This window comes from Labeo rohita, chromosome 6, assembly GCF_022985175.1.
Source record: "Labeo rohita strain BAU-BD-2019 chromosome 6, IGBB_LRoh.1.0, whole genome shotgun sequence".
Lineage (NCBI taxonomy): Eukaryota > Metazoa > Chordata > Actinopteri > Cypriniformes > Cyprinidae > Labeo > Labeo rohita.
This window is the reverse complement of record NC_066874.1, coordinates 7,543,287-7,556,248: the sequence shown is the minus strand read 5'-3', so window position 1 is coordinate 7,556,248 and position 12,962 is coordinate 7,543,287. Positions and strand designations below refer to the sequence as shown.

The 12,962-nt window shown below is 34.1% G+C and overlaps 1 protein-coding gene across 1 annotated transcript; it reads right to left on the bottom strand.

Moving 5' to 3' along the window:
• Positions 1 to 742: 742 nt before the first annotated feature.
• Positions 743 to 12,955, bottom strand: sucla2 (succinate-CoA ligase ADP-forming subunit beta). Its single transcript, XM_051111857.1, has 11 exons — positions 12,799 to 12,955; positions 10,141 to 10,336; positions 7,398 to 7,497; positions 7,149 to 7,311; positions 6,792 to 6,920; positions 6,547 to 6,685; positions 4,981 to 5,142; positions 4,642 to 4,784; positions 4,430 to 4,550; positions 3,564 to 3,652; positions 743 to 1,595 (listed from the first exon to the last, which is right to left on the bottom strand). The coding sequence occupies exons 1-11, from the start codon at positions 12,880 to 12,882 to the stop codon at positions 1,521 to 1,523; spliced, it is 1,401 nt and encodes a 466-aa protein (XP_050967814.1). The 5' UTR covers positions 12,883 to 12,955; the 3' UTR covers positions 743 to 1,520.
• Between the last annotated feature and the right edge of the window lie 7 nt (positions 12,956 to 12,962).

The following is a 12,962-nucleotide window of genomic DNA, read 5'->3' as shown; positions in this document are numbered from 1 at the left end:
ATGTTTTCTAATAACTAATAACTAATCCTATGTTTTTCAAGAGGCAGCATATATATGAAAACAGCAGAGAGCCTAACACAGATCCTTGCAGCACTCCATATTTTACCACTGTAAGGTTAGATGGTTCCTCATTTACAGAAACAAAATAGTAAATGTCAGACAGGTAGAATCTAAACAAACTCATTTCCTGGAGTTTAGCTCCAACACACATACGGTGTAGTTTTAAATCAGGCCTGAAGGAATTTATTAGCTGAAGCTAAACACTGCAGAGTTTTTTGCACAACTGATCTAAACCATTTTAATGCCTGTTCCTGAATACCAGTGTCATTCTGTAATTTATCTAACAGTATGTCATAATCTGTGATGTCAAACCTTGGACTAAAAGCCGTGAAATACAGCCTTTGGTCAGATGCTAAAAGTGAGCAATTTGAAATTTCACCAGGTGTAGTTGTAGACCTAAATCTAGTATTTTAAACATAAATCATATACTTTCATGAAGTCCTGCACCATGTGGGCATCTGCCATTGAGATGAGCACGAATGCTACTGGATGGCTGAGGTATTTTAAACTGTGAGCTTCCACATTCAGAGCACTTTCCTTTGTAGAGAGTTGAATTCTCACTACAGGACCCACTCTAAAATGAAAGATGATTCAAGGGACTTACTTTGCCAAAGTACATGTTCTACATTTCAAAAATAGACAGTGACAGAGCCTTTGAGTGGAATCAGAAATCATCCTCTGAGACGCTTCAGTATTTTTATTGTTTTCTACAGCCGCTGCACCGGTGGCTCCATGTCAGACTGAGAGAACACCAATAACACACATATTCCCTGTGAGTGCTTGTGCGTTTACTTAAAAGGGAAATGGTGCATTTCTCTTCAGGAGAACAGAGAAGACATCCTGCAGTGACACTCACTCCCGTCGGAAAACAGAAGGAAGGGAGGGATGGAGGGATGAAGAACGAGGGGGTGGGATTTTCTTTTAATGATACTGTGTATATATATATATATATATATATATGTGTGTGTGGCAAAGATAGGACCAGTGTGTCCGAGACATTCTTTATCAAAGAGTCGGATCTCCGTACATTTCAACAGTATAAATACAGTCCCACATAAATACATCCTCCACTTAAGAAATCAAACAAACAATAACATTGACGAAACGAACAACAGTAGGCTGTAACACTGACCCCATCTAAACCAATGGAACCAAAAAAAACCAACAGTTTGTTAGTGGAGTGGTCTGAGGGCTCTGCACTGGGTGAGGTTGACTTGCATGAAATGAAAGTTGCACCATGCAGATACACATGTGCCTTTACAATCTGAAAGCACGGATGAGACAGAAGGAACGGGGGCAACCACAGAGAGACAGAAACCAGAGATGAAAGCTTGACCAGGACACGGGGTTGTGGAGTGAACTCTACTGAAAGTCTGAGACTAGACAAGCTCAAGTGGTGGGCTTAGATTCAGTTTATATAAGATGGTTTGAATAGTGATGTGGCTTGTAGGTTTGCTTTGTTAGATGGGCAGCTGGAACTTGACATCAACCTGGGCCTCTTTGGCCAACGATACAATTTCAGAAAGCTTTACAACCTAGAGAAAAGGAGAGAGAAAGTTATGGTAAGTGGTTCATAGTTGACTTTTAATTATGATCAGCTTAATTATAACACAAAAAGTGAAAACTGTTGCTGTCGTGATCATGTATTCCAGAAAAACAAATTGCTTATAGCCGAAAATCTGGTTTGTCATTGTAGAATAATGAGATTTTCTTTGATTTGAATTGCTTTGAATTGATGTACAGTTGTATGGACAGCAACATATGCTTTCAATTTTCCTTTAGTACACTTTGCCCTTTTTAAATGACAGAGGTCCACTGGATTACATGGCATGAATTAACAATATATTAATCTGGATAAACTTATTCATAATAGATTAAAGCCATTTATTGTTTATACTTTATAGACGTATTACATATTTATTTATTTTTTTACATTTACACCTTAAAATATATCTAATATTTCAATTAGAAATTAACATAATGTATTAATTGTATAATTTGTAAATAATGAATTCATAATATTAATATTAATTGTATATTCTTAATATTAAATGTATTCATTTTATAATATTAGTAATATTAAAATAATTAATTTTAATGTTAAATTAATATTAATTTTGATACTAAGCCATTTATAATTTATTCTTGAAAGATGTGTTATTTTTTTTTTATTTATAACTTGAAATATTTATAATATTTACAATAGAAATTAATATAAATTTATACATTTTATAATTGCAACAATGAATGTAGAATTAGTATTCATTTTATTATCTTAATATTAAACATTAATTTTATAATATTAGTATTAAACTTAAATCAATATTAATTTTGATACTAAGCCATTTATAATTTATACTTAAAATATGTATTATGTATTTATTTTTATTTATAACTTGAAATAATTCAATATTAGAAATATTAATTTTATTAATTTTATAATTTTAATAATTAATAAATAATATTAATATATAATACTCATGTAATACATATTAATTTGTAATTGCAACAATTTCTTTATTTATAACTTGAAATATTTCTAATATTTAATATAAGGAATAAATGTTAAATGTATTCATTTTAATAATTATTTTGTAATATTAATTTTAAACATTAATTTATGATTTTAATAATACTAAAATTATTTTAAGAATAAAGTTAATTTTATTTTTGATACTAATCCATTTAATTTATACTTGAAAGATGTATTAAGTATTTATTTTTTATTTATAACTTAATATTTCTAATATTATATAATAATAATTAATAAAATAATTTATTTTTTAATTTTAATAATTAACTTATAATATTAATTGTATAACATTAAACTTATTTTATAGATTTCAACAATATTAATTATATTATTATATTTTATTATATTAAAATTAATTTTAATTTTGATACTAAGCATTTATAATTTATACTTGAAAGATGTATTATGTATTTTATTTTTAACTTGAAATATTTCAAATATTTAATACGAGAAATTAATATTATATTTATTAATTGCATAATATCAATTTTATAAATTTCAATAATCAACTTATACGTTAATTTTAATATTAAAATTAATATTAATTTTGATACTAAGCCATTTGTAATTTATACCTGAAATATGTATTATGTATTTACTTTTTTATTTATAACTTAAATGTATGTATGGATTAATACTACCCAAATAATTGAACCTTGTTGTAAAAGTGTTGTAAAACCCATTATTTCTTATGCATGTGAACTTTTGCCATTTTAAACATAAATGGCAGGTAAGGAATTGAAAGTTTTGTCCCATCTCTCAAGAAAAAGTGACATGAGTTTGGAACAACTCAGGGGTGACTAAATGATGACACATTTTTAATTTTTGGGTGAACAACTCCTTTAAAACCTCATATTTCTTTGAACTATCAATTTGATAGTTGAACCATGATGGGCAGGTTCTTCTGAGCAATTTCACCCTAAGTCAGTTTCGATTTGCCCATATGCATGCATAAATAAGAGCAACGCACCATTTTTGCCGCCTCGTCCAGATCATCACAGGCCAGGATCTTCAGAGGGCTGGCAGCGATCAGAGCCTTGGCATCATCCACTCTTGTTCCTGGAGATCAGACAAGCACGATGAGAGTGAGATGAAGGACAGAAAACATAAGCCACCTGCACAAATATCCCTCTCCAGACACCATTTTTTCTTTATGTCACACTTCTGTCAATGTTTCCCCTCTCTCAGACATTCCAGGTCTTCTCGGGGGATTTGTGTTTTGTGTCTTTTCGGGGGATTTTTTATTGATGTAGACAGTACACTGTTCTCTAATGAATGACTAATGAATCTCCAGGACTTTTCCATGACCCTTCTAGTCATCTGCAGTTACTGGATAAGGATTTTTAATCATTCAGACTTCTCTAAAGAATTCTGACCAGTGTGTAAACTGGTTCTTCTGGTTCATTCTTTGAAAAGAAGAAACTGAAACAATTTAAATATCATAATGGCATGCAAGCAAGGTTAACTTTATACATGACACATTTTTAAGTAGTGTGCAACTAAAAAAAAATCAATATTGACTACAGTAATTTTTAATTGCTATTGCCCTTTTTAAAATAAATAAAACAAAGCTTTCTATAAGGCATTTCTAGGTTTCTAGTATGTGCACTGTTGTGTTTCCTGTTCATGTGACTTTTTAATCAAACCTACTTGATCTTGCTTCTTATGGGTATAACTAATAATATGATTACATTTTTCAGATCATCACCCTTTTAAATAAAGTATGGGAACTGAAAATATTTTTAATGGGTTTCAAACCATTCCTTCACCTCTACATTAATCAAAGTCACCTGCACCATCAGTCATAATCATAGTATAAAGTTCAGTCTCTCTCACCTTGTAACCGCACCACGATGGGGATTTTCAGTTCTAAGTCAGTGACAGCCATGATAATGCCCTGGGCGATGACATCACATCGCATGATGCCACCAAAGATGTTCACCAAAATAGCTTGGACCTGTCGCAGAGAAAACAGATAAACTTTGAACACTTTCTGAGAGGTGCAATAAAAACACAAGCCAACGTAATTCCTTTGACCATGACATTACCTTTTTATCAGAGGTGATAAGCTTGAAGGCCTCCGTCACCTGCTGTGCAGTGGCTCCGCCTCCGACGTCCAGAAAGTTAGCAGGTGTTCCACCATGTAGTTTAATGATGTCCATAGTTGCCATAGCGAGTCCAGCCCCATTGACTAAATACAGGTGACATCACATGTATAGATAAAATGTATTATGCAAAATATAATATATAAAGATCTTTAGTTCTAATTCTTTAAATATGAATGTCAAAATATGAAAAATGATGATAAGTGAGTTTGCTTTTTAAATCTTTCACACAATGGTGTGATAATGTTTCTCTAATGGATGTTTGTGGGTTTTTGTACTGACCCAGACAGCCAATAGTGCCGTCTAGACCGATGTAGTTGAGGTCTGCTTTGGCTGCCTGTCTATCTCTGGCATCCTCCTGTGTCCAGTCTCGCATATCGAACACTTTCTGCTGTCTATAGGCAGCGTTTGAGTCAAAATTGATCTTAGCGTCCATACACATCACTGTAAAGCACAAAAGAAAACATTTAGGAATGCGTGATATTACTGTTGGATAGGGCTGCACAACATTGGAACAAAACTGACTTTGCAGTGTTTATATATTGTGATATGACAAAATACAGGAAATTTCCAGCAGAAGCCTGTAGGGGAGTGCATCTGCGTAAAAAATAAAATTAATTTTTAAAAAGCTAAAAAAAAAAAAAAAAAAAAAAAGGCACATTCTAAAGGCTTAACAATTTGGTGAAAAACTTTTGCCATTCAACATGACTATAAGATACCAATTATAATGATTTTTAATGTGGTTGTTATTGCATAAAAAGAAATATATTTTAATATATGTGACCCTGGATGACAAAGATCAACAGATCTTAAGTCGCTGGGGTATATTTATAGCAATAGCCAAAAATACATTGTATGGGTCAAAATGAATTATTTTTCTTTCATGCCAAAAATCATTAGGAAATTAAGTAAAGATCATGTTGCAAAGATATTGTGTAAAATTCCTACTGTAAATATATCAAAACTTATTTTTTTATTAGTAGTATGCATTACTAAGAACTTCATTTGGACAACTGTAAAGGTGATTTTCACAATATTTTGATTTTTTTGCACCCTCAGATTCTATATATTGAAATAGTTTTATCTTGGCCAAATATTGTTCTATCCTAACAAACCATACATCAATGGAAAGCTTATATATATATATTTAAAGTTTATTAAGGTTTTATGTTTGCGGTTTGCCAGCAAATTAATATACACTGCGAAAAATGTTTTTTTTTTTTGTCTTGTTTCCAGCCAAAATATGTAAAAATTCTTAAATCAAGAAGGATTTTCTAGACAAGCAAAAATTATTGTCTTGTTTTCAGAAAAAAACAAGTCAAAATTAAGTGAGTTTTAGCTTGAAACAAGCTAAATAATATGCCAACGGAGTAAGCAAAATAATCTTGTTTTCTACTTCAAATAAGATTATTTTGCTTGCCCCATTGGCAGATTATTTTGCTTGTTCTAAGCAAAAAGTCACTTAAATTTAATGTCTTTTTTCTGAAAACAAGACAATAATTTTTGCTTGTCTAGAAAATCCTTCTTGATTTTAGAATTTTTTAATATTTTGGCTGGAAACTAGACAAAAAAAAATCTAAGTAAGAAAAGCATTTTTTGCAGTGCACTCTGTATTTTAGACTCATGCTGTTCATGATAACAGTGTTTCAGTAGCTCAATTTACAGCAAACAAGGCCAAGCCACACTGATATGCTAAAACGAACACTGGATTTTGAGTGTTGCGTTTAAATCTAAATATTTATTTGATTAAATCGCCAGTATTGATATTACACCATGCAGCTCTAGGATTTGGTTGTGTCATTATGTGTACATAATGACGTAAAGTGCAGGATGTCTGATTTAGTGTACCAATGCCAGATGAATCCTCCACCATTGGGTTGATCTCCACCATAGATGCATCATACTTGATGAACACATCATAAAGTTTCAGCATGTTTTCAGCAGCTTCATTGATCAATGCAGGAGGGAAACCCATCTTCTCTGCCACCTGAGAGAGAGAGGAAAAAAAAAAAAAAAGAATAAAAACATTTCATTTCATGCAGGGGTCAGTGTGGGAACTATCTTACAGAGCTATATAATACTCTGCACCTCACCTTAATAGCCTGATCCATCTTTATTCCCTGCATGATATCAATAGGTTCTTTCACAATGGCATCAGGATTCTCTGCAGCCACATCCTCAATGTTCACACCCCCCTGAGAACTGCCAATCAGCACAGGGCCCTGTAAGAGGTGGAGCAGAACCCATGTAATCATTCTAAGGGCAGGTGAAACTAGTAAAAGTGCTAACATTTCAGGTCATGACACAGTAAAAGTTGCCCTCTACTGGCCAGTCTGCTTACTGCAGCATGTAAAGTAATGATGTCATTTTGGAATGCTTGCAAAAAGACTTGAATGCTCATATATGCAAAGCAGTTGCATAGATTTACCATGAATTAATAGCCTTCTCACCTGGTAGGACCTCTCCATGGTAATGGCAAAGTAATACTCTCTGCGTGGGTATCTGCGCTCGCAGATAAACACCTGGTTACAGATCCGCCCTGCCTCTCCTGTCTGCTTAGTGAACAGCTTCTTGCCAATCATCTTAGAGGAGATCTCTCTCGCTTCCTCTGGCCTGCAGACACAAAGCGAGTTAGAAGACAAAGAGGAAATTGGAAAAGTAATAAAGTGATGAACAATAAAGTAGGCACAAACACTCACGAGTAAACGATTCTAACTCCGCCTTTCAGTCCTCCCTCAAAAGTGCCTTTGCCTCGACCACCCGCCAACACTTGGGCTTTCACCACCAGGTCTTTAGAGCCTGAAAAAAGAGAAAGAATAAACAAGAATGAGAAAAACCAAACAGACAGGAGTACACAAAACTGCCATGCTCAAAGGCATGCTCATTAGCAAACAAACAAATAACACTTTAATTGACAGAGAAGAAAAATTCACTACAGAACTGCTGCATCCTCAACCAGTGAGTCACACCGTAATTAATTACAGTTTCTAAACCTGCACAGACCTGCCGTGCAGACACACAGAACAGGCTTATGAAAGGCTGCACCTGAATGTTATGATAAATCTAATGCCTCATAACAGAGCGGGAAGGATTAAACAGTTTTGATTCACTAGGATTTAAACTGCATAACCAGGGTGAAAAAAGCAGACACATGACGCCAGTAAGAATGATTTAAGAAGGCACGGTGTCACCAACAGCACCACTGTTTCAGTATTTTTAATAACAAGAAATGTTTCTTGAGCACCAAATCATCATATTAGAAAGAATTTTGAAGGATCATGAAGGCTTGAGTAATGGCTGCTAAAAAAAATAGTGTTTGTTTGTGTTTAACGCCATTGCAGCTTCTACGGCTATTTTCATGGTGAGAAATATTATGGCTGAATTATATCATGTTTTTACAATTTATTTTTGTATTTTTGTAACTGTATTTAGCTAAACTCTGTTAATAATCTCTTCAAAATAGTTAACTGAATCACACATTACATTAAAAATACATTTAAATAGAAAGATTATTCATTTTCAATAATTCTTCACAATATTACTTTTTATCTTTTTTTCTGGAATTGTTTAGTCCTTTTTCATGCTTGCTTTCAATGTATGGAAAATGGTGGCATTAACATCCTGATGAACCCCCTTGTGTGTTCCAAAGAAGAACATCTGTTATGGGGAATCAGATGAAAAGAGGATGAATAAATGCTGACAGAATTTTCAGCTTTAAGCAAAACTAAACTTAAGTTATACCATGTTGGCAGACCGAAAAAGAGAAGTGCCCCACAGAACGCCATTAAACCGCTGATTTGACATTGTGAAACTATAGATATTTCCCACTTTGTCCATGTTGCAATTCTGCAAAAAAAAAAAAAAAAAAAAAAAAAAAAAAAAAAACACACTCCCACATTTTGCAACCCTGAATGTTTAGTTTGGTGCATTTACCAGAAATTAAAAGCACAGTAAAGTGATTACTGATTTGGGAACAGTAAATGAAAGGGAAAGTTCAGCATTATTTACCCACCCTCAAGCCATCCTAGTTGTATATGACTTTCTTCTTTCAAACAAATACAGTTAGAGTTATATTAAAAGAGGTTGAGGCTCTTCCAAGCTTTATAATGGCAGTAAATGGGTGTTGAGATTTTGAAGCAAAATAAAGTGCATCCATCTATCATAAAAAGTACTCCACACGGCTTTGGGGGGTTAATAAAAAAAATGAAGTGAATTGATGCATTTGTGTATGAAAAATGTTCATATTTACAACTGTATAAACCGCAATCTCTAGCTTCCACTAATTGGCATACACGCGTACACGAGAGAGTGGCGGATGACATAGGATCTAGAAAGCACAGTGCAGAGAGCAAAACAAAACACCGGTCACGAATTAGAAGCACAAACGAGGATTTGTAAAGAAAAATGTTGAAGGATTTCAATATAAACCAAGAGGAGACTGGTTTTCCTTCGCTGTAAACAAAACTTGGTTTTCGAGAGACTAGCACATTGTCACCGGAGCTTATGCTACACCTACGTCCTACATCATCACGTGAACGTGCATACGACAGTTAGCGGAAGTTAAAGATTATGGTTTATTAAGTTTTAAATCTGAATATTTTTCACACAAACACATCAATTCACACTTCAGAAGGCATTTATTAACCCCCGGAGCTGTGTGAAGCACTTTTTATGATGAATGGATGCATTTTATTGGACTTCAAAATCTCACCACCCATTCACTGCCATTATAAAGCTAGGAAGAAGCATATAACGATTGTATTCATCTGAAAGAAGAAAGTCATATACACCTAGGATGGCTTGAGAGTAAGTAAATCATGAGGTCATTTTAATTTTTGGGTAAACTATCACTTTAAGAGGTAAAGTCCAATCTTATGCTGATCTGAGACACACCTAGATTCAAACGAATGGGTTACATAAACCAACTCTCTATTGTTTATTTATGTTTCTCTGTCTAAGGCTAGCCCCCCCATGCTTGTGACACCCCATCCTCCTTTATTCCAGCTAACAGCACTGCCTGTCTATCACGGGTCTGTGCAGGTGGTGCCTATATGCTGACAGTCAGATTAAAGGTTAGGCCAGCCACATTCTCCAGAGGTGGCGCAAATCTATGTTTAGACTGCAGTGTGTGTGGGAATAGCACAACAGCTGAAACACAAACACAGTAAATTCAAGAGGATAAAATAGGGTAATCTGGCTGTCCTGTTCAAAACACTGTAATCTGACCGGCGTAAAGTTAGCAATGGTATTCCCCTAATTTATATAAACTGTTTTGAAATACTACTCAAGATCATTCCATTGTGTAAAATATGTAAGCAGTGGAAAATACAAATGAGTTGGTGTGCATATGTTGTTGAATAGTTATGCAGCCAGCATCCCGTTGAGAATAAATATTGACGACTTTCCTTAATTAGTGGCCAGCATATGTTCATGTGTTCTTACCGATCTGCTTGGCAACAGAATAAGCCTCATCAGGCGTGTTGGCCACCATACCCGTGGGCACAGAGATGCCCGCTTCCTTCAGCAGCCCGATGCTCATGTATTCATGCAGAGAGAGGTTCCTCTGCTGCTGCATTGACAGCATTGGAGACGGCTGGTTCCCATGGTTACCAAATAGACCCGATGTCCCACCAAGTACCTGGTAATTAAAAGTAAAGAGAGCAAATACAAATTAAATCCAATACAAATTCTAGTGACCCTGGCAAACAAGACTAAACAAGGGATATTGCTGCTACAAAGCCATGGTCATATTTACAGTGCAAACACTAACTTTTGTGGATTGCTAAATGGAATCCACAAACGGAAACAAGAACAAGCAATGTCTCAGCTTTACAAGGTAAAGGATTTTCCCTTTCACAATAGTTCAACAATTAATTGACTTAAGTAGACGCCAAGTCAAGAGTCTTTCAGTAATACACTACGAGACAAAATTTTTTGAACAGTAAGATTTTTTTGTTTTTTAAAATTCTGCTCACCAAGCCTGAATTTGTTTTATCCAAAATACAACAAAAGCAAAATTATATTGTGAAATACTTTTACTATTTAAAATAACGGTTTGAATATATTTAAAAATGTAATTTATTCCTGTGATCAAACCTGAATTTTCAGCATCATTACTCTAGGTTTCAGTGTCACGTGATCCTTCAGAAATCATTCTAACATGCAGATTTGCTGTTAATTAAACATTTTTATTATTATCAATATTTAAAACAGTTTAGCACATTTTTTTCAGGATTCTTTGAAGAGATGAAAAGATCCAATGAACAGCATTTATCTGAAATAAAAAGCTTTTGTAACATTATACACTATACCATTCAAAAGTTTAGAGTCAGTATAACTTTTTTTTTTTTTTTTTTTTTTTTTTTTAGAAATTAATACTTTTATTTAACAAGGATTCTTTAAATTGATCAAAAGTGATGATAAAGACATTTATAATGTTACAAAAGATTTCTGTTTCAGATAAATGCTGTTCTTCTGAACGTTCTATTTATCAGAGAAACCCGAAAAAAACTACTCAGTTGTATTTAACACTAATATTAATAATAATAATACATGTTTTTTGAGCAGCAAAATAAGAATATTAGAATGATTTCTGTAGAATCATGTGACTGGAGTAATGATGCTAAAAATGCAGCTTTGAAATCACAGGAATAAATTGCAATTTAAAATACATTCAAATTGAAAATAGTTATTTTAAATAGTAAAAATATTTCAAAATTTATTCAGGGTTTCCACGCCTTGGTTGACTTCAATTTCAAGGACCTTTCAAGGACTTTCCGGGGCCAATACCCTCAAATTCAGACTTAATGTGGGGACACATTTCAAGTGAGAGCAAGGTTACATCGTGTTACCTTGTAAGATACATTGTTACAGCTTTCATGGGTCAAACACCACTATGCAAAAAAGCTTTTTTTGTGCCTTTTTTTTTTTTTTTGGCCATATGACAGAGATCTGATATTCTATTTGTTGTATTTCTCTTTTGCATAAAACTGGAGAATATTCGGTACATCCCATACTGTATACTTCTTAGGCTCATGTAACTTTAAGATAACATGATGTGTAAATGTGCATAACTAATGTAAATCAAGCAAGCCAGTATGCACAGGCCACAAAGTGTTGGCGAAATAACACATTAGCGTACCGGAGGGAATAATGTGGAATTTTTTTCCAGAAAATGTCTTGCACAAAATAAATTCAAGCACTTTCAAGGACCTGTATCTATGTACATTTATTTTTCAGGGCCTTGATTTTTTTTTTCAGATTCACAAACTTTCAAGGATTTCCTGTACCTGTAGGAACCCTATTTATTGTTTTTGCTGTACTCAGGATCAAATAAATGCAGGCTTGGCGAGCAGAAGGGACTTCTTTAAAAACATTAAAAATCTTACTTTTCAAAAACTGGCATATCAGAATATGTGGTATTATAATAACTACTGAAACAGACTGTCTGCACCTGCAATATAAAGATGATTAACTAAACTAAGTAATAATTTGCTGTAATCCAAAGTGGCATACAGCACACTCAACATAGGAATAATCCTTTATGGAGCAACCTGGGTGTCTTACTCAAGGGTACAACCTTCTAATGACCAAACATAAGACATTTAATGACATGAAATGTATGATTTAGGAAGGTTTACAGTTAAGCACACTATAGTTTTGTTCATTATAACAGGCATTTTTGCAGTTCTAAGTGGTTTAGAAGTTAACTTTATTAACCAGCTGGCACCACAGCTGAACAGAAACACTGAAGTGAAACAAAACAGACTGCCCCTCTGTTCATGTAGGTCAAAGTTAACTCGGAAACCTAGATGACATGTACAGTGTATATGATAACCATATAAACAAAGAGATAACGTTACACTGAACTCCCACATATTTAACTTAACTTAAATCTGCCTAGCTACCAAAAAGCATCCGCTCAGTAGATAATGAATAGATTTGCTAATCTAAGCATTACTAGTAATGACAGGCAGTTAGCCTGAAGGCTAATGTCAAAGCAGAATCGCCCGCTCAGTGTCACTAAAGTGATCAAAAAAGCAAGCCACTTTACAAATGACAGTCGGATATAGTTATCTGATGTGTGTACGCAAAACTGACCTTAGCTGCCGAGCTTAAAGTCGTCCTGGAGCCGGAATTCCACAGTCCAGCGGACAACCGGCCACAGATCAGGGACGTCGCCATGTTGCTCTGTGCACAAGCAGCGCAGCAGAAAAACAAATGACTGGACGCGCCTGCGTCAGGACGTACGTCAACTGCGCAAC

Bases quoted from the DNA above. Each gene is read 5' to 3' on its own strand.
- sucla2 (XM_051111857.1), bottom strand. From the start codon at position 12,882: ATGGCGACGTCCCTGATCTGTGGCCGGTTGTCCGCTGGACTGTGGAAT. The intron at 6,921-7,148 runs GTGAGAAGGCTA...CACCTCTTACAG, and splicing joins CCATGGAGAGGTCCTACCAG to GGCCCTGTGCTGATTGGCAG. The intron at 6,686-6,791 runs GTGAGGTGCAGA...TCTCTCTCTCAG, and splicing joins AGATGGATCAGGCTATTAAG to GTGGCAGAGAAGATGGGTTT.